General features: G+C 34.3%; 1 protein-coding gene across 5 annotated transcripts; it reads left to right on the forward strand.

Moving 5' to 3' along the window:
* The first annotated feature begins 461 nt into the window (after positions 1-461).
* LOC134533869 (prenylcysteine oxidase 1-like) lies at positions 462-21118 on the forward strand. 5 transcript variants are annotated; one of them, XM_063371579.1, is made up of 5 exons: positions 462-796; positions 2359-2568; positions 5301-5475; positions 11481-11689; positions 14211-21118. In XM_063371579.1, the coding sequence occupies exons 1-5, from the start codon at positions 709-711 to the stop codon at positions 14987-14989; spliced, it is 1461 nt and encodes a 486-aa protein (XP_063227649.1). In that variant the 5' UTR covers positions 462-708; the 3' UTR covers positions 14990-21118. The 5 variants fall into 5 exon arrangements, with proteins under 5 accessions (XP_063227649.1, XP_063227652.1, XP_063227653.1 ...); XM_063371582.1 differs by lacking the exons at positions 462-796; positions 5301-5475 and having other exon boundaries at positions 2482-2568; XM_063371583.1 differs by lacking the exons at positions 462-796; positions 2359-2568; positions 5301-5475 and adding an exon at positions 7043-10625 and having other exon boundaries at positions 11522-11689.
* Positions 21119-24905: the final 3787 nt, after the last annotated feature.

Consider the following 24905-nt stretch of genomic DNA (forward strand, 5'->3'; position numbering starts at 1 on the left):
AATAAAAAAAACTGTCCTTATTCTATTTAGTTATAATTAAACTATCATAATTTTAAACATTTTTTAATAATCGCCGTTTAAACAATGTATACACAGTTAAGGAACATTTTTCTATAGAAAAGTTCTTCCACAGTGACGTCACGAATTGTTAAACAGACTTATATGTATGTAAAAGCCACCTTTATAATTTCACGATGACTATGCCATGTTATGTTGCTATGGTGTCTCAAAAGGGAAGTTTTTTTTCACAGCCGAGAGAGCCAAAATCCCGATCGTGTATCTTCGGTTTGTTTTGTTCATTGTAACTCTTGATAACTAATGGTCATTTAGGTTAGGTTAGCTACATTATAAATACTTTAAAACATTGTGGACGGTTGATTTGGTTAGGATAGCTACATTAAAGATACTGTGAAATCATGTAAATGGTTTCCTAACCCTGGATAGCTACATATTAAAAAGTTATTTTGAAAGAAAAAAAAGCTAGCATGAACTTCGGGGAATTTCGGGTGTGGCTCTCTCGTCTGTGAAATGATGGCTTCCCGTCACAAAAGCTGCGTGACCGTACAGCTGGTGATAGTATTCTGATACTGTTCTATGATTCTGATTAAATCGAACGTAAAATAAACAACACTAATGAGAGATCTGAAAGAGCGTAATGTGTTTGGTGCGGACGGCGGACTTCTTGAACCCTTATTTAAATAATGAAAGATGAAGTTTTCGCTAAAAGGGTTTCTTTGCGTTTCAGTCATCTCGTTATTGCAGGTTATTTATTGCGAGACGAAAGTACCGAAAATAGGTGGGTAAATCTTCCAATTTAATTTTTTTTAAGACAATTGGGATTGATTGATTTTAGAATTAAATGCGAACCTTTCAGTTTATTTCAAATGAAAATATGCAATACTTTTTGTGAAATACATGTGAAATAAATCTTCTACAATAGGCCTACAATTTCTGAACTAAACTTGTAAATCTTGATGATACGACGCACAAACAAACAAGCCAAACCCCATCCACTATTATGTCTTTTTTTTTTTTAATATTGTGTAAATAAATATAACTTATTATTTTGAAAACCAACGTTTCATATAAAAGTAATTAACTTTTTTATGAGGGGCTACATACAATTTTCGATCGTTACGAAAATTCCAATCACCTGAGGGGAGTAATTAAGTACGTGGTGGGGGAACCAGTTACTTCAGTAGCGATGCCACTCCAATGCATGCACTAGCGGTCGAATGGGATGAGGTTAAAGAGGGGGATAATAGTTACGTAGTGTATCATGCTATATGCTAGTTGTAGCGGTTGGATGGAGAGTCGACAAGGGGTAGGTAGAAATGACGCAACAGTGATGCTACGGAATTCTCATAACGCTGTTTGTCTATTCCTGAGTTTTCGTAATGGTTAATGGTTGACGCTACCATATTTATTTTATTTTAAGTATCTGCAATTTATGTATTTATGTGTAAAAGAGTTCTTGGTTTGTGTAATTAACTTTTTAAGTATCTTTTTTTTATGTGAATAGTGTGATTCAAAATTTAATTACTTTATCTCTATCTAGACCTAATCAGTAAGAAATTTCACTTCTGTCTTGCATGGGCTCCGTGCTCACAAGTTTTTTGTTCTTTAAATGTTGCTTGATAAGTCTCCTGAAGAGTTAATTTTTAATCTTGTAAAACCTTTTAAAAATGTGATATTGTGGCATAATGTTAGAATGGCCCGCCTAGTCAGGGGTGGTGGTGGTCCGTCAGTAAGGCGGGATTATAAGTGTGGTACTCGCTGGTGCTTCTAGTGCGGTATTGCTTCTAACAAGGTGAGGGTCTGAGTTGGGGCTCACAAATTTGGCTTAAACTGTGCGAGTAGAAGCAAGCAGGTAGGTGCCCCTTTCAATTTCCTACCTGAGTGGGCCCTAGGAAGTAATAAAAACTTTTTAAAGATTTTAAAGCAGAGTTTGGGTTTTTTTTTTTTATAAATTGTCAAATCATTGGTGTGGTGAAGTGCATTGTCTGGCAAAAATAATGCTTGTAATATTTCAATGGCCCTTCTGCAAAAAAACAGTGTTATTCTATGGAAGGGACTGAGGAAATTTGTTTTGTTTATTTACCTCATTTAGTTTCAGTAAGCTGCTCTGTTCAATAATTACTTTAACTTAGCCTCCAGGCTATCAATGCCAAGAATAAATCCCGGAATTTGAGTTCTGCCAAAATGAATTCATATTGGGTGTGGATCTAATGTAAGTGCTAGTAGAACATCCCGATGACATACTTTTTGCTCTTATATTTTATACATCAGAAATATTTAATTATTGTGATATAATCCCTTAGGCTACTAAGTATGTATATTTTTGTCGTAATTTTGCAGCTATAATTGGTGGAGGTATTGGTGGAACATCTGCAGCCTATTTTCTGCATGAACTGTTCGGGTCAAATGGAGCTCAGATTGACCTGTATGAATCCCAAAGAATTGGTGGGAGATTAGCGTCACTTCAAATGGCTGGACGGGACTATGAAGTCGGAGGAGCCATTATACATCCTCGAAACAAGTATATGGTGGACTTTGTAAAAACATTAGGTAAGTCACTTTCTGGTTTTAATTAATTACTTTCAAGTAATTTTTCTCTATTATTAAAATTAATTTTGGTTTTAAGACACAGAAATTAGTTGTTAATTTCTCTAGGGCTTATTATATTTTAATTAGTTTTAAGTTTAATTTTTTATACAAAGAATAATTTTCAAAATTATTTTGTTTGGTTTTCTTAAGGAAAAATGCTTTTCAATTTTTTATCTGTGTGTGTACACATGTTTGTGTGATGCATTTATATATTGTTAGATTTTGATTTGACATTTGTTTATTTAGTCAAATTTGATTGGGTCTTAATGTCATATTACTTACTAAGGTAAATATTTACTTGGGCGGTATTTCCGAAAAAAAAATGTTAAAAATCCGAAAATACCTTTATTTTATGCTCTTCAACTTCCTCTTTTCATTAAAAGTGGCGGAGATAAGAAATTCCAAATACTTTAGGAGATATCGAATTTTTTAATTTTGCAATACAAGACCTGTGGAACCATTCGAGCGGCGCCATTTTTGTTATTTTGCCGTGTGTTCGTGAGACGTGAATACGTGAATCGTGAATGCGTAATTAATAATATGGTTGATTAGGTCAGGTCAGTTACATTATTAATACTTTCAAACTAAGCCGACATTAAAAATTATTTTGTGAATTAATTTTAATGGCTGTTTAGTTTTAAAATATTTATAATGTAACTGACCTGACCAAACAAACCCGGACAAAGGGTGAACAGTAAACTAAAATGGTCGATTAGGTCAGGTCAGTTACATTATAAATACTTTCAAACTAAGGTGATATTAAAAATAATGTGAATTAATTTTAATTATTCCTTAGTTTTAAATTATTTATAATGTAACTGACCTTACCTAACAAACCCGTAACAAAGGATGTACAGTAACAACTGAGGTAAATTTTTTTGTTACTTATTACTTGCGCAACAATATCAAAATAACAAATAAGACTTTAAAATTAGAAACGTTAAAAACTCACCTAAGTTGGAGGCGGTAATTAAACACCGTTTTAAACAATAATTGAACTAAATAATCACGTATTAGTTAATTTGAATTCTGGCCTATCACGAACAATCACGTGACATCATTATCCAATAAAAAAAAATACTCGTACGTAAACAAGAAACAATGGTCCACGCACGCCACAGGAATGCGCTGGTTTTGTGCTGAAATTTAAAAATTCGATATCTCCTAAAGTATTTGGAATTTCTAATCTCCGCCGCTTTTAATGAAAAGAGGAAGTTGAAGAGCATATAATAAAGGTATTTTCGGATTTTTAACATTTTTTTTCGCAAATACCGCTCAACTACATATGAAGAAATTTAAAAATTCGATATCTCCTAAAGTATTTGGAATTTCTAATCTCCGCCGCTTTTAATGAAAAGAGGAAGTTGAAGAGCATTATATAAAGGTATTTTCGGATTTTTAACATTTTTTTTCGGAAATACCGCCCAAGTAAATATTTACCCTTACTAAGATAGATAGATGCAGTATATAAAAATAATTCACTACACAAAAATTTAATTGTATCCTTCATGAAAATAATTTTTTCTTATTAAAAAACAGTTTACAATAATTCATTATATTCAATATTGTTTCATATGCTATGAAATGTTGATCTTTGTTAAAATAAAGTAATATAATTTTGAAGTCCCAAGGGCTGTGTCATTAGGAGCCAGATGCAGCTCCGATCCTCTCTACCCTTCCACCCCTTTCATAGTATCTTTCCTCGGGAGTGTGCATGTGAATGCATATCCCATGTGTGCAAGTAATTTTTGAACAGCGTGCCCGCCGACCCAGGAAGAGGGGAGGCAACACTGTAGAATCAGTGTGTCGCACCCCTAATTTCTTGATTCCATAATAATTGTTCATTTAATATTTTCTCTCACCCCAAGTGTTACATGTTCTTTCTTGGCCTAGTAGATGTCTTGAGGCTGTTGTTGAACAATAAATAACTTTTCAAAGAGGAACAACTCGAACTTAATTCGGAAGAGGAGTTAAACACTCCTTAAGCTGACACAGTTCTTAATAAACAAAATTAAGACCAATGTTGCTATGAGGGGACTCGTATTAATGTCACAAGTGTATTTATGTTTTCTTTTCATGAGGTCTGTGGCATGTCTAAGTTAAATCCAGTGGTGTGAGTATGCCACCCAGCGGCCATTGTGGTCACCTCTCGTTTCAGTCTAATTCCATCACTTTCCGAGGCCGAACATGTGCAGCACCTTGGAGACATGGACTTGAAATTTTGGTTCCTATTACCATGATAACTTTTAAATTTTACTGGCACATTCAGTAGGCAAAGCACCACTGAAGCTGTGCAGCGCTGTAGCTTCTGACTGAATTACTGCTAGCAATGTTTTTTTTATAAGGAGAGGTTCACTTATTTCCGTGTGTACAAATTTTGTAGTATTAAATTATTTTTAAAAGTTACATAATGTGTGGTTATGATTCAGATGATTTCTCACCTCAGAGTTTTTATTTTAATCGGTAGCATACGTACTGTTATTTGTATTTGAAGTCATCGTAGTAAAAGTCACCTATCTGCTTGCGTAGAAGCGAGAATTTTCTTGCTTAAACACACAGCAGACTGCCGTGCAACAGAGCAGCTGAACTACATTACCCGATGAATGCACTATATGTTTGTGTTTGTCGAATTGTATTTCAGCTGATTTGAGCCCTTAAAACACAATATCCCTCTTACATTTTATTATTCTCAGGACTGAAGAAACGTAAAACAGCTGATTCAACAGTAGGCTTGTTTGATGGGAAAGAATTTGTTTTCACTGAGAGCAAGTGGATGGTAATAAATCTTGCTAAGCTACTGTGGAGGTATGGCTTTGGTCCAATGAAGCTACACAACTACATTGATGATATGCTCACCAAGTTTGAAAGGTATTTTTTTCTCATGACAAACTTTTTGATGTGGTGTTTTAAATTCAGTTTTTAGTTCATTTTGTTACATGTTTAATGTTATTATTTGGTAGGCATGTGCGAAGCCTTGATTTGATTAAGCAAATCATTCAAAGCTCTTTATAATATTAAATTTGACTTGGCCAGGAAATTTGATGTTTGTTTAATTTGAAGCTTCAGTTCAAATGCAAAGCTACAAAACATCAGAAGCCTAAGATTCGCCCATAAAAAAAATTAAAAGATTTTTTTTTTTGTCTGTTGTATAGGTATGTATTGCTTGAACGAAGTTACTTAAAAATGTCAAAAGAAGGCACTCCGTTTGCTTTTATGAATAGTCAATTTTAATATTGTGCATAGTTATTTTATAATTTTTATTAAATTATGTTATTCATAGGGTCCAGTCTGTTAATCACATAATCAGTTCAAATATTCAAAATGTTAAATGATAATTTTTTTTTCCACCAATCCTGTATTATATAAAACAAGTGTGTTACAGCTTTGCCAAGGACAATATACATAGTTAGATTTGAATTTGCAAATATTTCAGAAATTTGATTTGATATTGGCTTTGCATAAAAAAATATTGTATTTGCTCAGGCAACCCCTTTCATAATCAGTGATGTGCCAGTTTACAAGATACACTTCGAACCACATACATATTGTTACGATTTACTGCGGGTTCATAAAGGATAGCCCAATTAAAGATTTTAACACACACACAGTTTTATTTATTACCACTACTTGTCACTTACAAATAATCTTCTAAAATTGCTAATATGAATTGCACTTCAAAAATAATGTTGCTTCCCCAGTCACTCGTTTCTGCACACCGCACACCTCGCTGGGCCGCACCTCTGGCGCAACTCTCACCGCAGCACCCCTCGTGGGTCTCCGCCGCGGAACCCCGTCGCCACACTCCGCCGCCACAGACGCACTTCCCCTTCGCCGAGGATCCGCTTGACGCCTCACTCGCAACTTCGCTCGGGACTCCGCTGTGCCCGCGACCCTATCGCCCGGAAACTCCGCCGTGGGAAAACTCCCGACTCCACTGAACTCACTCACTCCCTGCCCTGGAACCTTTGTCCAAGGACTTCGCCACTCTGCCGCACCCGCGGCACTATCGCCCGGAAACTCTGCCACGGGAGAACTCCCGACTGAACACTCCGAACTGACTCCCTCCCCTGACGTCCTCGGGCATATATATAGGCCCCGGCGCAATTCCAGAACTCTCAAGAGCGACCGGGGCCCGTCGCGTAATTCCGCGCCGACACGACGGTAGAAATCTCTCGAAACACGTGTCGGCGGCTCGCGCAACTCCCAGCTGTCCGGTGTCAGTTACGTGTCAAAGGCAGGGTGCCGCGCAGGGAGTGGTGGGAAGGAGGGGAGAAAGCGACAATCCTTGTTATCTTCCAGGCGCGCGCGGCACATATCATGTTGCGGCAGCCGTCAGCCAACTCTGCACCTGCACGTGTCCCGGCCAATGTCACGTTCGTAACAATATTATTGGAGTGGTACGTATTGTCTGTGTGGGCTAGAGTTCTTTGAACCAGGAAATACAAGGGGCTATTGCAGTTAAGATCTTCTCCTGTATCTAAATGATGACAGTTTGCAGATGACTGGAACACTGTGTAGATTCTACTATTAACTGTATTCACTTGCAATAATGCAATTACTGTGCTGCATTGTGTGGTCAAAATTTTAATTCGTTCTGTGATTTTGTGCTTCTGTCGTGAGTCCGTGCACAGACTGTGTTTGTGTTTGGTAGACGTATTTCTGATGCCAGATAATCCAGGCTACTTTTTAATGCTCTTGTGATTTTGAGTCATGTCACGTGTTTTCTGCGACTTGCATCAAAAATTTTTTACTGTCACTTTTTCTCCATTGCTTGAGTTGATCTTAGAACATAACAAAAAAAATTTATACCTATATATGTGTGTGAAGATATATATATGTTAACTTTACCTTTTACATTTTTAAAAATTAAAATCTCAATTTACAATCTATATTTTTAGATAGTGTTATTTTTTTTTGTAAATTGTTTCATTTTTTTATTTTAACTGATTAGTTCGTCATTTTTGGTTTAGCGACAAAAGTAAATAAAACTTAAATTTGATTTATTTTGCTTAGACACATAGCCAAATAACCCAATGTACCTATTTTAAGTTTTTAACTGTAATTGCATTAAATACATGGGAACTAAAAGTACTTCTCTAAAACATTTTACATCTGAATATAATTTTTCTTTTAATATCACATTTACTTATCATCACAAGTGTTTCAAAACTAAATTTATTAAAACTTATCTTATTAAAAATAATTTATATGTGGTTGACTAATATTTTTGAGTTTTCTCTTCATAAAATGGTTCAGTGGACTTAACTGAAAACTTTTGAAATAATGTTTTGACTCTTTGGTATGTATACATAGTTAGATTGTCACCATCTCAAGAAAAGTTTTTCCTTGACTTAATGTCTTAGTGAATTTCTGTGTTTGATTTTGGTGGTGTCTGATACTGTTTACTTATCAATAGCAATATTTCTATATTTTGACACATGCCTACAATTATTCACTAGGCCAGTGACAATGCTGTTCAGGCGGGTGGTGGAAGTGTGCATTTAAGATTGACCCAGCTGTTTTCGAGAATTCAGCTTTCACCATCCCCAAAGTTGAAGTTTTCTCTCTACTTTATTTACTTCTTTCTATGCCTCCCAAAACCTTGCATACACCATTCTATAGTGCGTATGACTACGCCCACTAAAACTCAATCTGAAAAAAAAAATGCTTCAACAGTCTGGGTGATGGGAGATTGAAGTATGATATTTTTCCTTCAATTTACAATCAATGGGGAATTTCCATGATTTTTCCAGGATTTAAAGTATAAATGCTGATCCTCCCTGGCCAAATTGTAAAACATAGCATTAATTCCTGCCTCCTGCTACTAACAACCCTGTAACTGAGAATGTGTTACGTTGCTGATGTTTTCGTAAGGTTTCATAATTAATTTATTCTTGTTTTTCTTATGTTATGCATAGGCATTTAAGATATTTTGTTTGTGCTTGAATATTAATTATTATTTTTGGTTGGGTTTTGCATAAAGATGAATGGATTTTTATTTTTTATTATTTTCTCTATTTTGCTTGGTCCGTTAAAATTAACATATGTATTAATGATGGTTTTTTACGATTTTGAAGCATATTCTGGTGAGTGAGGTTTAAAAAGAAAGGAAGACTCGGGCGAGATATGGTCATGAAACATTTTTCACGCTTCAAGATAGTGCGTTGTTGGGGAAACCCAGCACATAGATGCATGACTGCACAGTATTGAACTAGAACTTTCGCGGAGCACAGTCTCACCAGCCAATCTGGACGAGCCATGCTGTAGTGTGATGTTACTTTCCAAATTTTAATGTTTGAAATGCACTTTATTTATATGATTATGTACCTGGTTCTGTTTTGTGATTAGTCGGTTGATACATCTTTGTAAGGGAAGACAACTTCGTTGTTCAACAAGTTGTCGCTTGATTGTCGCCGCGTTCTGTCACGTCGTCGGCATCTCACAAAAATGAATTGATATTAATGAATAGATCATTTCACGCCTGCTGGTTGGGGCCAGGCCTAGTTAAAAAAAATTTTTTGTATTCTTTTGGACTTACTTTTATTAGAAATTTGACCCCAGGCGTCAGCATCGGCCCAGGGTGATACACTCAAGAATCTGTTCTGAATGTTTCATGCCAAAACATTATTCTAAAAACATAAGTTTAAATAATTTTCACTTTTCTGAAAAAAAAAAACAGTGTAAAAAACAAAATATGGAAACAGAACTATTGGCCACCCTCAGCGTATTCTTAAATGCTTTATGTAAACAGACCCTGCTCATATATTTTGGGCAGTTTTTAAATCACGTGAGTTTTTTTTCTGAACCTCTGCTTATCGTACGTGTGCATGGGTAGGCGCACAATAATTCATAAATATGCATTATATTGTCATAATCAGCATACCGTATTGGCCCGAATATAAGGCGACCCCGAATATAAGGCGACCTGCAGTTTTAGGAGGCCAAACAAATGTAAAAATAATGTTTGGTAGAAATTAATGTGAAAATTCATTAGACATACATTTTGTGTTGATAAATCGTTTTTGCATGTATGTATAACAATTAATTTATATTTATCACATTACTTATTTAAAATAAGTTTGAATGGCCTACCCTAAAAGTCAAAAGAAAACAATTAGAAAATATTTACATTTTTAAGTATTACACTAGAAATTTTTTCGTATGTTTACTCTAATGAAGCTGCATAATTGTCATCTTCAGAGCTGTTTATTTGTCTAGAGCTCATTCCCCGCCGTTCCACCGATGTGTGATTGTTCATTTTTCACAGTTTACTGTATCTACGAATTTAAAATTTTTACAATGGCTATTAATCACTCTTAAAATACAGCATTTAACTATCCGTTTGACTTAAGCTACGTATTACCACAGAACAAGGCGTATTACTATTTAGTAGTGTGTTAAACGTAAAAAAAGCAAACAAAGAATGCATCTTGCCGGAACAAAACAAGTGGTTAGCTGACATGATGAAGCTTACGGCCATGAATAACTTCGGTTACGTGACCGCGTATATTTGTCCATATTACTCTCTGACAGAGAGAGTCTGTTCTATGAATTTGAAAGAATAATCTATTATAATTATGAAAGGTTTTTACATAAATAAAGAGTGGATTATTAAAATAGCTTTTGAAGCAACGTACCAAATTCCTGTTAATATGGCGTCTTCGTGCGTGTTCGGCAATGTTCGTTTTACAACAAAGAAATATTGTGGAAAGACAGTTGGCAGCCGTGAATTTCCAAACATTACATCCGAAATGTTTGTAAACGTAAACAATCGTTCTGAAAATAACTGTGATATTTTAGTACAAATATTTCCATTAAAAATCTGAAGATAAATTACCGTAAATGTTAACACGCGATTGTACACAAAGTACAAATATGAATTGTGAAATAAAAGGTTGCCATTTTGAGATGCTTCAACATTCACGTTTTTACTCAAGAACAAATATTTTAATTTTCAACTTCAAACAATTGTGAATTACTGCAATATTAGGTGGATTTATCGTTTTTCCCCGTGTGAGGTAACAAAGTTTTAGTTAATATAAAAAATCGTGAACGTTTTGTTAAACAATGTTTCTACTGTAGCTTTCAGCTTGGAACTAATGTTTGCGGTTCTGACGTCTTGGGTGCGAAAATAAGGCGACTTCCAATTTTTGCATCTCTCGTTTATGTAAAAATGGTCGCCTTATATTCGGACCAATACGGTATTTGCAAAATTTAGTTTACAGGGGAATTGGGATGGAATAGGAACCATTCCATAATCATTTTATTACATTATTGGACAATATCAGCACAAAGCTTCATAGAAGTTACATATATTAATATTAATATTTGTAAGCCAAATTACTCAACTAATAATAGAGGTGTATATTTGAATATTTTTTTTTTACTTATACATTACTGGATATTTTGCCTTGGAAAACCATACCTCGTAGAGGTCTTGTTTTGACATTACATAGAAAAGTCTTTAATCTAGCATGTTTGAAACCACTGCATTGCTGGATTATTGAACGTAAATATAGTTTTAGTGGGAATACACAAGAAAAATTTATATACAGTAAATGAGTGTTGGTCTTTTTCATAAAATCATTACAGATATGTACTTGTGAAATGTAACCCACAGTAAAAACAGTACTGAAATGAAAACTGATAGCAACAATAAACTCTGGGTGAACTATAAATGTCGGCAGCGTAGTAATGTGACTTAGTGGTCAAAGTCAACAACCAGAATCCACCTGAAAAATCTGAAAGTGGCTCAGTTGATCAGATTACAGAATATGCTGAACCATAGAATGCTGGATTAAAGACTTTTCACTACACTAAAATCAAACGTGGCCAAACAGAAAGTGTAGGCCTACTGTAACTGTGAATTTCAGAATCTATGAACTCCAAAGCAAAGGCAGCTCGTTTTTTACAGTCCCTGAACTGTTGGAAGCCATGTCACCCCATTTTGTGGAATATATGAACATTTCAGTTGACAGAGGCTTTAAAAATATTGGATTTTCTGAAAAAATTATTGAAGAGCTTGTAAGTGCGACCCTTACTGCAAATTATGGGCAAGATACCACAGTTCACGAATTTGTTGGTGAGTAATAAGCAGACTTCTTTTATTTGTTTGAAATGTAAATAATAAAAATTGCATAAGGCAATTTGTCAGTATCTTCACTAAGTTAAAAGTGAAACCTTAAATAATCAATGTATACTAAGTTAGAAATAAATATGTCTTGAACTTCAATGAATATTTTCCAGCAGTGACATATATGGTCACTACTTTTTATCTTTTCAGGAATAAAATAAAAATTTTCTGTGAAATTGAAGTCTGCCAGCTGAGGTTGACGGTACATCACTGCTCTCATTCAGATACCTACATGGTTAGCTAGACAAGTGTCTTGGGACCTCACTTGCAGTGCGGAAGTTTTTTCTTCTTCCAAAGTCTAGAATTTTATCAATAAACATTTTAAAGAGGGAACTAAAGAAGTTAATTTGCATGTATTATTGCTGTAGAAACATGGAAAAAAAAAAACTTCTGTTGAGTGACCAAAACACAAGTCAAACAAAAAGTTATTGCATGGATACTGGCTTTTCCTTTTTAAAAATTTGCAGATGATATGTAGCATACATCTTGTGAAAAAAAACATTAAATGCTTATAGAGAGAAATATCAGTGGAATTGCTACAAAACAAAATTAATGAAATAAAGTATCCACTATAGTTACATTTATCTTACTGTAACACATTTAATGTAGATGCCCTATCCTCGCAAGCATTTTTTAAAAGGTAACATTTCAAATGAAAATAGGGATTTTATCTGAGCGTTGATTGGAGGCTGCTATTTTAACTTTAGTTACAGCCTAGTAACATAAAAATAATTTACAATAATAATGATGCTCCTACCAATGTTCCATCAATGTCTTGCATCTCATTGGCTGCCCCTTGTATTTAAAGCCCCTTACAGATAGAGCAAGTGGAGGTGGATATGATAACTCTGTCCACTTACCCCATATAAATAGGTACTTAACACTTCAGAGCCAACTTTCATGTGGCAGCCAGTAAAATAAAAAAGGTTTGATAAAAGATTATAGGCTTTCACGGCAATCGTCTGAGTTGCTTGGCTTCTGGGTTGTAGCAACGTTTCGGTCGACGTTGCGGTCGCCTACCTACTGGTAGGTAACTGCTCCCTGATGATGGCAACTGCAGCGTCATGTCGGTAATATCTTCGCCTTCTATGCTGCTACAACCCAGAAGCCACAACACAAAAAATGTTTGGTTTGACTGGCTCACGAGACGGACAGTAGCGGTCACGTCACCTACTGGCAAAAGTATTTTCCTGTCTGAACATGCACTTGCCACCAAACGACAGTGATTTTTTCCATTTGTTGTTTCATTGGTCAGCACTGTGGAGGGTGGTTACTTGAATTTCAACATTAGTTCTGAAGTGAAAATTTGATAAAAAATCTGGAGAAGAATGGAGCTCAGATGACACAGTGGTGTTTTTGGAAATGCTCTAGATCTATAAACATCTGTAGAATATTCATCACAGTGATTATGTGAACAAAAATAAGCATGAAATTGCATTTACTTTATTTAGCAAAGATCTGATTGGTCATAAAATTGTAGTACCAGGCCTCAGATTTCTTCTTTAGGTCAATAATAAAAATAAATAAAAAGTAATCAATAATAAAAAAAATTAATATGATATATGTATAAAATGTTCATCAGAGTGCATGCTAAAAGTCCATTTTCTCAGATCATTGAGCAGTAAAGATTGATGTTGCCATCATTCTAGAGCTAGTCATATAATATGCTAGTGACACAAGTTTTAAGCTTGAGATTCCTCTTTGCTAGGATTATATGCTTGTTGATTGTAGCCACATGCAGACTGGATTATCACAACCACGTAAATATCTTCAATAATGAACATTCTCCTATCCTTGCTCATGGTTCCTCCCTACCCTTGCTGCTATTATTTTGTATCCTGTCAAGTTAAAATCTAATTACATAGCCATTAGACAGATTGTTAAAAGCATAGCGTTAAATGGCCATCTTGGTTATCATGTTTATATCAAAGTTTATTCAGCACCAAAGAATATGTTAGGTGGCATGCATTAGTTTGTACCTTAGCCGCTTTAATTTTATGTAGCTTTCCAAACCATATCTTAGTAGGTTTCATTTTTTAATTAGCATTTCAAACCAATTTTTTTGTCTCAGATGACTTGTTTTTCTATTAGCATTATGTTTATAATAAAACCACTCGTATAATTAATTTACAACATTATTTTATGTTAGTAGTGTATTAGAGAATGGTAACATGCATTGTAGCATGTTAGTGAACAAAGGTACCATATTTTATTTAAAGTGGATTACTCATATCCTATTAACTAAACTTACAACATAAACATTGCTGGTAAGCACAGACTTATGAAACACTCAACTTACGAAAAAAATGCAAGTTACTTAGTTCTTAGCAGTGTTACTAATTCAAGCTTACATCATTGCAGATTTGGATTGTGATGTGCTCAAAGTACCTTTATCTTTACATAGCATTCCTGACAGAGCAATCACTCGTAAGAAACACTCTTCTTAGTGTAATGACTGGTTGTGTTGTAGGTTCAGTGTCGGTTGCCGGAGCCAGCTCAGGTTTGTGGGCCGTACACGGAGGAAACAGTCTGGTTCCTCAGAAACTGCTGGAAGCCTCGAAGGCAACTCTGTACAAAGCTCGTGTGTCTAGAGTTACACTTTTGAATGAGTCTGGTGAGTTTACGGTCGAATCTTCACCTTCCCACCAAGATGTGGAAAGTGAGCTGAACAAATCCAAATACAACATTGTCATCATTGCGGCACCTCTGACGAGAGACACGCGGAAAGGGATCCAGCTATCACAGTTTCCAGTGGAGTTCTCATTTCCAGGAACTTACCATAGAACTGTCTGTACATTGGTGCATGGGCAATTAAATCACAGTCACTTTGGGTTTTCAAACCAAGATGATATGGCAGATGAAATTCTGACAACAAACCTTGGTATGGTGTTTAATTCAATTGGTCGTGTGCACCCTGTTGACTACAATTCAGCCAAAAGCAAAAACAATTCCAAAATATGGAAAATATTTTCCCAGTTTCCGCTTAGTAAAGAAGTAATAGATAGTGTGTTCTTGGAAACTGAAGAAGTCAACATTATTGATTGGCTGGCATACCCTCACTATGAAGCTGCCAAGAGAACAGATAAATTTGTTTTGTATAGGCACTTGTATCACTTAAATGCAATAGAGTGGGCAGCAAGTGCAATGGAAATGAGTGTTATCGGTGCAAAAAATGTGGCATTATTAGCATACAGTGACTGGTTTAACTTAAAATCCAGCTACACGAAACAGTCTCACGATGAGTTGTAATATTAAGTGTTAAGTTACAAGTTCCTCAGCACTGAATATAGTTTGTGATGCACCATAATTTTCTTTATTGTACACCCGTCTCTTGAAGTAAAGCTCTTCGATTAGCGTGGTTTAGAAGCAATGACGCCAATAAAATTGAAGTACCGCCGTTTACTCTTACATAAATTTTTATTTTCAAGTGTGCACAATAGCAATGGCACTTGTGTAGTATTGAATATAATAAATTAATAATTAGGGATGGGACGAATCCACATTTTGGTCGAATCCGAATCCTTGTTCGAATCCTCAGTGTTTGTCATCGAATCTCGAATCCCAGTCCCACACTAAACTTCACCACATGTTATTAAAAAAAATCATGTGTATTTATAAAATTGTAAAATAAGTGCATAGTGTATACACCTGATATAAAATAGAGACAAATAACCTCAAAAACCACACACGTAAGTTTGCATCTGTCTAATTCTCTGTTAAATTAATCCTTCCTATGTTTTCAATAAAATACGTTTGTATAACAGACACCATTTAAAAAAAGTTACGTTTTTTCTGCAATGTTATATTATTGAAGGTTGGAAATGATCGAGTAGTTATGCTAATTGACAAAATGCAGCGTAGTTTATCTTATGTTTGTGCTATTTCCGTTACCTTTATAATACAGTTTAGGTATACAATTTTCTAGAGCTGGGCGAACCTCAGTTCTCTGGTTTCGAACCGAACTGAATCGAACCATAGCAAAAAAATTTTTAACCAAACCTCATACAGAAATAATTGTTTTGAATTAAAATGAACCGACCACCAACATTTCGGTCTTTAACTGAATGGTGAGAAAGAAAGGTTCTCCAGCCATATGTAAAATTAAAACATTATATAGCTTAGCTTTATTAAAACATTATATAGCTTAGCTTTATTAAAACATTACAAAATATTTTATAAGTAAAGTTTATGCAATAAATAATGAAGGAAAGAAAACAGTTTAGAGAAAATCATTTTGCATTTAATTTCTTTATATGTATATATATACTTTTAATTCATGAAGAAGTTCCATCTAAATTTCAAAAAGACTATCTTCCTTTTTCAGTGTACACTAACCTTCATCAAAAAAAAATATAAGATCATAAAGATGACGAACATTCAGCATAAGGCCACATAACATATTTTTGTGGTAGACATAACCTAACATTTTTAAAAAGTAAAACTTTTTAATAGGACATTAAAAAAAAGTCGAATGTGAATTAAGTTACCAATCTACATTACAAAACCCGCTGACTGCAGTTGCTGTTTTCTTGGAAGAATGCTGCTCGTCAGAAGAAACTTTAGACATTTTTTGGGGTGGTTCTGGGTCATCTGGGTCGTCATTATCTTTTCTCCACGTAAGGACGTAAGCCTGCTCATCGCAAATCACCTCAAGAACAATAATATTGTAAACGTAACGTAAGTCAGTGTGGTTATAAATATTTGCGTCGGAAAAAAAAAACACGAGAAATAATGATGGCTGCCGCGACTACGCTAGTCAACTTAGTACCGTACTGTAAAATTTACTGGACCAGTACTTTTAATACACAAGATTAAATTAATATTTTCAGTACCTGACTGTTATAACCAAAAAGGCCAAAGAAAATAAATACATTCCAGTAATTTAAAATACGTAATTTACGTAATCATTTCCTACCGCATTTGTCTTGTGTTAACTTGATCACGTTAGTTTTGCCGAAATACGAGAGTTCTCGTACATGCGCTTTAGTTTAACGTATGGGGTACGCAATCTTTGGTGATTTTACAACACTTCTCGTACATGCACTATAGTTAAAGGTATAATATACAATACCTTTGGCATTTGTACGATAGTTTATATTACGTAGTGCGAGAAATGCATACAAAATTCTCTAAAGTAAACAAAAAACAAAGCGCGCCTATATGAAAAAATGCTATGCGAGTTATGCGACGATTAATAATTTTTTTTATAATTATTTTGTCTGCGCTTGAAACTGTTGAGGCGACGATTATGCGATAAAAGTCGGAATATTACAAGTAATGGAATTTTGTTGTGCTGTTTTGTGAATGGTCTCAAATGGGGGTTAGAAAATTATAAAAACGTAATTTTTTTTTAAACGAACGTTCGGTTTTTCGAATATATTTTAAGAGGTTTCGAACCGAACGTAAGGATTCAGTTCGGTTCGAAATTTTCAAACTTCGCCCAGCAATACAATTTTCAATTACTACCTAAAACTCTTAAAAACCCACCTCGAATCCCACCTCGGATCCTACGAATCCATAGGATTCGGTATATTCGACGAATCCAAGATTCGAAAATCCCATCCCTATTAATAATGTTAGGAATCAACAAACAACATTTTGCTCTTTTCTTAATAGTTATTAACTTCCTTCATTGCATATTTATCTTTGACGACATCACTGTGTTCAGCCAACGTTTATTTTACGCCATCCTACATGTCAGCAACTCTGGGAGTAAAGCTTTCAGAGTTAGTTTACCTCGCGCATACTATGATATGCTAGTGGAAAATCATGGTAGACATGCATTTAGTAAACAATGTCAAGGAATTAAGTTAACAGGAAAAATGATATTAATGTGAAATGTTATATTTGATTAAAACTGAAATATCTCTTATACTAATAGCTTTATTATTTTATAATTCAGAATGTTGTTAGTGCCCAAGCCTATTACATAAGCAATGTGGTACATGAATTTTTAAAATTTAATTTTAGGGTTGATCTTAAAATATTAGTCAACATTTATTTACATATATTTTAAATGTAAATGTATGTATATATTAATGCTGTAAATTAATTTTAACAGGAGCAGTGTCTTGTTTAAAATGGTAGTCAGATATTATTTTGATTAGCACTCTGTTTTCCTGGAACAAATTAAAGCATTACTTCAAGGGACAGGTGTACTTGACAGGTTTCAGCTTAGTCTATGTACCTATATCTAATGTGCAAATGTAAATATGCTGTACACTGAGCTATGTCACTCTTAGCATAACTATATTTTTCATATCCGACCTTCCCACAACCAATTCCTCCAGATATCTGACCTAGTCTCTGTGGTTGGTGAGCCTGTTCAGACTTGAAAAAAGACGTGTCTACATATTTTCGTGTTGCAAACTGTCAGTTCAACCATGATTGTTGGTGTAGAACGTGCTCTAACTATAATCTTGTACTGTTCTGTTTTTTAACGTCAATACTGTTTGTGTTTATTCACGACTACACATAGCTTTATTGTGGGGTTACATGTGTAATAATGGCAACTCAAAAACGTATTTGTGTTTCTCTGCAACAAAAACTTGATGTGTTAAAAAGATTGGACCAAGGTGAGTCTGTTATTAAGCTAGCTTCTGAGTTGGGCGTAGGGGTGACTATGGTAAAAGATTGGAAAAAGAACCGTAAAGATTTGGAAGAACACTCAATGACAGTTGAGACATCATGCATTAAAAAGTAGAAAAATGTTGAAAAAAACCATAACTTGAATATGGATGAAGTGTTATGGGTCTGGTTTTGTCAGGAAAGGAGCAAGGGAACGCCTTTGTCAGGCCCCATTGTAAAGGAAAAAGCCATAAAATTATATGAAAAGTTGGGAGGTGATCTAGAAAAGTTTTGCGCTAGCAAAGGATGGCTTCATAAATGAAAATTGCATCATGGCATACAACATGTTATAATTTCGGGGAAAAACACTCAGCTGATGATTATGCTGCTGAAGGATTTGTATCAAAATTTGAGCAGTTGGTTACAGAACAGAATCTTGTACCTGAACAAGTCTACAATGTAGACGAAATGGGCCTAAATTACAAAATGCTTCCAGAAACCACTCTTGCTAACAATGAACCTGTGTTAGGAACATAGCTTGCTAAAGACAGACTCACAATTACAACTTTTTAGCAATGCCAATGGATGCCACAAAATGCTGTTGTTCATCATAGGAAAATCCAAGATATTTAAAAATCTAAACATTGCAACACTTCCAGTTTACTATCGGAATCAATCATCTGCTCGGATGGATGCTGCATTGTTTGAAGGAGTGGTTTTTCGATGAATTTGTCTCTGCAGTAAGAAAACATTTAAAGTCTAAAAACTTACCTGCTCGTGCTGTTTTGCTCTTAGATAACGCTCCCAGTCACCCCTCTGAATGTGAACTAAAGAAAGGAAACATCAAGGCTATATTTTTACCGCCCCATGTGACACCTTTAATACAACTCATGGATCAGGGCGTCATTGAGTGGTTAAAAGGAAGATACTGAAGAAAATATATCGGCTCTGTTGGACAAAACAGAAGAAGGATGTAACCTTTTTGAGGCAATGAAAAGTTTTAACATCAAAGACGCTATCTACACCATTGCTTCAGCTTGGGACGAAATTCATCAAACCACCCTTCAGAAGGCTTGGAAATAAATTTGGCCATCTATGAAACAAGAAGAACCTGAGACTGATCATGAGCCGACCTCGACAGAAACAGAAGTTGAGACAGACACAACAGAAACATTACAAAATCTACAAGTGTATCAGTGTGATCTCCAGATGACATGTAGAAGAGTGGCTTGTTGAGGCTGATGTTTTGAAAGTTACCAATGAAGATCTCAACGACGACCAAATCATCGCTGTTGTGCAGAACAAATCCGAGAAAGAAATTGACTCGGATGAAGACAAAACAGCCAGTGACAATGTAGTAAGTCATTCTGCTGCTAAGGACACCTTTGAAGTTATGCTGAAATACATCAAGCAACATCCAAAAGCAACCCCAATGGATGTATTGTGGGCAAAAAAGTGGAGGGACACTTCTGCAAAATCAAGATTGACAAAACTGAAACAAAAAACCATTACTGAATTCTTTAAATCTCATTTATAATTTAACAACAGTAAATGTTTGAAATGTATACTGCAACATTTTTACAAATAAAGTTGTATTACTGTACATACTGTATAGCTGGGAAAGGCGTTTTTTTTCTTCTACGGATATCTAACTTTTTAGCCGTTCCGACCATGGCCCGGTCCCGACATAGTTAATAATAGAAAATAACTGTGGCATTTGAAACTAGATTTCTCTAAATAATTACTGCTTGGCTATGAAAATGTAACCAAATATGATTTCTTCACATTGTATGGGATTTTTTGTATTTTATATCATGCTGTTTTTTTGACATAAATTGTTTTACATACTAAATGGTAATGTCAACCAAAAATATGCAGGACACTGCTTTCCTCATACAAATTATTTAATTGTAGACTTGAAGACACCAAATATTTATGTACATTTTGTACTTAGTGGTTATTTGTTACTGATCTGTTTCATTGTTTATGTTGTGTAGATGAAACTAAGTTAGAATGTATATTTATTGATGTATTTTAGTGTGGCCACACAAAATATCATATGAAATTCCGTGATCTAATTATAATTTTCCCTGAACCTGATTTTGCACTGTTATGCTACTTTACTTTTTAAACTTAATCTGTGTTTTTTTTTTTTTTTAAACTGCGTGTATTGAACAGACAAATGAGTAAATAAAGATTGGTCTTAAGTTTATTCAAGGTAGGGCAATATAAATGTGATAATACAGGTGGTTTTTTGTCTAAAAAAAATTAATTTTTTTTTTTTTTTACAAAATTCATTTAGTTGCTTTCAAAGTACTCTCTATTAGATGCACTCGTCAAGTATTTTTCCCCACTGTTTGAAGCACCTCTGGAACTTTTCAACTTTGATATCCTCCAGTGCCCTTTGTGAAGCTGTTTTTACCCCCACCACATCATCAAAATGCTTCCCTTTTAAGATTTTTCTTTATTCTCAGGAACAGGAAAGATTCGCACCAGGCTAGGACTGGTGAATACAGCAGAGGGTGGGGAGCGACAATACCCGAGAGTACAAATAGTTTGCTCATAAGACAGTGTGTGCGGGAGCATTGTCATAATGTAGACTGACCTGATCGCCAAAGTTTCCTTCACACGTTCTCTCGAAAACGTCTTAAAACTTCCAAATAAAAGTGCTGGTTAAGTCTGGCTTGTTTTTTTTTGTCTGGGGGAGTTGGGAGTCTTCCACTGGCTTGACGCGGTTTCTGGGTTGTACCCGTAACATCAACTCTCATCACCTGTAATGACTTTGATTAAAAAGTTTAAATCACTTTCAAACTTTTTTTTTTTTTTCCCCAAGTCCTGGCTCAAATTTAACAGCAAAGACTCATTTGCAAATCATTAGTGAAAATCTGCTGGCACAAGCTCAAACTCACTCCTGTCTTCCACTTAAATTTCTAAATTTTTAAAATACCACGAGTTCAAGATTTACAAACACCTTAGCTCAAAATTCAAGAATGTGCAGATTACTTACTCGTCAGTTCAGTGGTATCCTCTTTGTAAGCAAAATCCAGCTGTTGAAAAAAATTATTTTTCAGCATGCCTTTAGCTGTGTTCAAGCTAATGAAGAAAAAGTAGAAAAAAAATTCTTTGAGAGCATTTATATTTTCAGGGTCATAGATATGCCTAATAAACTTTTTTTTTCTCTTCAAATTTACTAACCCATGTTTTAGTCAGTAGAAACACAACAATCAGTTATATTTGTATGACATGTTAGAAATACAACACTGAAGATGTGACACATACACAACAAAATACCGTATTGGCCCGAATATAAGGCGACCTGCAGTTTCAGGAGGCCAAACAAATGTAAAAATAATTTTTGGTAGAAATTAATGTGAAAATTCATTAGACATACATTTTGTGTTGATAAATTGTTTTTGCATTTATGTATAACAATTAATTTATATTTATCACATTACTTATTTAAAATAAGTTTGAATGGCCTACCCTAAAAGTCAAAAGAAAGCAATTAGAAAATATTTACATTTTTAAGTATTACACTAGAAATTTTTTCGTATGTTTACTCTAATGAAGCTGCATAATTGTCATCTTCAGAGCTGTTTATTTGTCTAGGGCTCGTTCCCCGCCGTTCCACCGATGTGTGATTGTTCATTTTTCACAATTTTTACAATGGCTATTAATCCCTCTTAAAATACAGCATTTAACTTTCCGTTTGACTTAAGCTACATATTACCACAGAACAAGGCGTATTACTATTTAGTAGTGTGTTAAACGTAAAAAAAGCAAACAAAGAATGCATCTTGCCGGAACAAAACAAGTGGCTAGCTGACATGATGAAGCATACGGCCAAGAATAACTTCGGTTACGTGACCGCGTATATTTGTCCATATTACTCTCTGACAGAGAGAGTCTGTTCTATGAATTTGAAAGAATAATCTATTATAATTATGAAAGGTTTTTACATAAATAAAGAGTGGATTATTAAAATAGCTTTTGAAGCAACGTACCAAATTCCTGTTAATATGGCGTCTTCGTGCGTGTTCGGCAATGTTCGTTTTACAACAAAAAAATATTGTGGAAAGACAGTTGGCAGCCGTGAATTTCCAAACATTACATCCGAAATGTTTGTAAACGTAAACAATCGTTCTGAAAATAACTGTGATATTTTAGTACAAATATTTCCGTTAAAAATCTGAAGATAAATTACCGTAAATGTTAACACGCGATTGTACACAAAGTACAAATATGAATTGTGAAATAAAAGGTTGCCATTTTGAGATGCTTCAACATTCACGTTTTTACTCAAGAACAAATATTTTAATTTTCAACTTCAAACAATTGTCAATTACTGCAATATTAGGTGGATTTATCATTTTTCCCCGTGTGAGGTAACAAAGTTTTAGTTAATATAAAAAATTGTGAACGTTTTGTTAAACAATGTTTCTACTGTAGCTTTCAGCTTGGAACTAATGTTTGCGGTTCTGACGTCTTGGGTGCGAAAATAAGGCGACTTCCAATTTTTGCATCTCTCGTTTATGTAAAAATGGTCGCCTTATATTCGGACCAATACGGTAACAATCACAAAAATAAAAAGCATGCTAGTCCATTATAAAACTTTGGGCAAAAAATAATTTTAACTACATACTTAAGAAACAACCATTTTACAAGCAGTAGAAAAACCACTGGCAATATTTACAGGTACATTTAGGCCAGGTTTTTAAACTATGAGGAACAAAAAAAAAAGTAATTATCAATTTCTTGCATTACCACCTCCCATACGTGAAGAGAGGAGTTCCTATTAAAGATGCAAATGTTATGTATGTAGTAGGCCAGTGTTTTTTTTAAATTTTGTTATATACTGTTTTATTAAATTTAAAGTTGTTAAGGTTGGTGATATTTTGCATCTTTTGTGCCTCATAAATAACCATGATTTTCTTTCATTGGTGTCATATAGTGTTCCTTACATATAGTTTATAAACCCGGCCACCTTACTGTGTATTCATAAAAAATAAATATCTGGCTTTTATAGTTCAACAAACTATAACTTGAGCCAATAAGGCATGTGACATATTTTTTCATTACAATAAACACTTACATTTTCATTGAACTGTGTGCCACAGAAAAAAAAAAAAAACTTAAAAACATCTGTACCTGAGAAACTATCACAACCATCTTACATTTCTAGATTGAAATAATTTTTTTATAATTTGGAGTTGATGGGATACATATGTTTTATTAATGATCCTGTTCTAAGTTACTTTCATAGCCCTTCGAACAATTCAATTTTTCTGCTCAAACTTAATCAGATTAAATTTTTTTTGGAAAAGATCTTCTTTATACAGTGCTAGGTGACAGCTTATTTTGATTTCCTGCTTGGAGGATATTGGCCATGTTGTCAGCCAACAAAACATGCCTCATAAGCAATCCACTATAACAATCCTGCTCTTCACCACTTCAAATTGACCAGGATATTTATTATTGCCTTAGCAATTTTTAAAGTATTTAACTTATGAACAGAATTTTTTTCAGTCGGAAAGCCTGAGTTATTTTAAATATATCATGAAGAATGTTCTGCAGAAAAATACTAAAAACTAAATGGAAAATAGCTGATACTAGCCTTCAGGAAATATGGATTTTGTCAACAACTTTAGTTTTGATAGCTGTAGTTGACATAACCCATAGAGACAACCAATTTACAAAACAACAAATCAGTACAATCAGAAAAAAAGAATAGACACAAGCATTCATTTAACTACAGTATTTAGTTATATGCTTTTGTCACTACAGAAAAACAACTTTTTTTTTAAAAAATTACACGGGGAACAATTATTTCCCTCCCGGTGTTTTGAATTTTAATCAGTATGTTTCACCTCATTATTCAGATATTTTACAACAGCTGCCAAAATACATTATATTTTTGTATGATCTATGTGAATTTATCACAGAACACCTTACTGTAGAGGATTATTTTGTGACTTTGAAATGTCATACAACTTAAATACTATAAAGGAAAAAAATTAACGCTGGTTTAAAAAAAGACTGAATACCCGGTGTTGTTGGTGTCTAATGCTAACAAACCAAACAGATTTTGTGTGTTAAAATAGCATACTGGGCAAGTGTGGTGGTAGAGAAATAGTGGAAAGATGGTAAAATGGCAACAGTTTACTACTGTGACTAGTGATAGGCTGCAGACAGGAAATTCTACCAGTGTTTGTTCTCGATTCAGAATAAATCCCCTTTAAGTTCTTAAATTACTATATCAAACAGTAAATTAGTATGTTGGTTCTTAACTATTTCATATAGTAGGTTGTTTACAAACTTAGCATTTTCATAGCCACTTTACATTCAGAAATAATTATGTATATAACAATTTTTTTAATTGTAATATTAACTACAAAATAACCATATACTAATGTAGAGAAGTTGTAATACCACTTTTCTTAATTTTTTTTTGTAATTTTATATTTGTGGGCCTAAATTTTACAAAAATAAATTTAAGGGTGTTTATTAATTTTAATAATGGTTTGATATATGTAATCAGTATAGATGTCACAACAGTATTTTGATATTGGCACACTAGTAGTGGCCACAAACAAATGTT

This window comes from Bacillus rossius, chromosome 7 (assembly GCF_032445375.1).
Source record: "Bacillus rossius redtenbacheri isolate Brsri chromosome 7, Brsri_v3, whole genome shotgun sequence".
NCBI lineage: Eukaryota > Metazoa > Arthropoda > Insecta > Phasmatodea > Bacillidae > Bacillus > Bacillus rossius.

What these genes read in the sequence shown, in the direction of transcription:
- LOC134533869 (XM_063371579.1), top strand. Translation starts at nt 709, where the DNA reads ATGAAGTTTTCGCTAAAAGGGTTTCTTTGCGTTTCAGTCATCTCGTTA. An exon ending in GACGAAAGTACCGAAAATAG is followed by an intron (nt 797 to 2,358) that starts GTGGGTAAATCT and finishes GTAATTTTGCAG; the next exon opens with CTATAATTGGTGGAGGTATT. An exon ending in CACAGTTCACGAATTTGTTG is followed by an intron (nt 11,690 to 14,210) that starts GTGAGTAATAAG and finishes GTTGTGTTGTAG; the next exon opens with GTTCAGTGTCGGTTGCCGGA.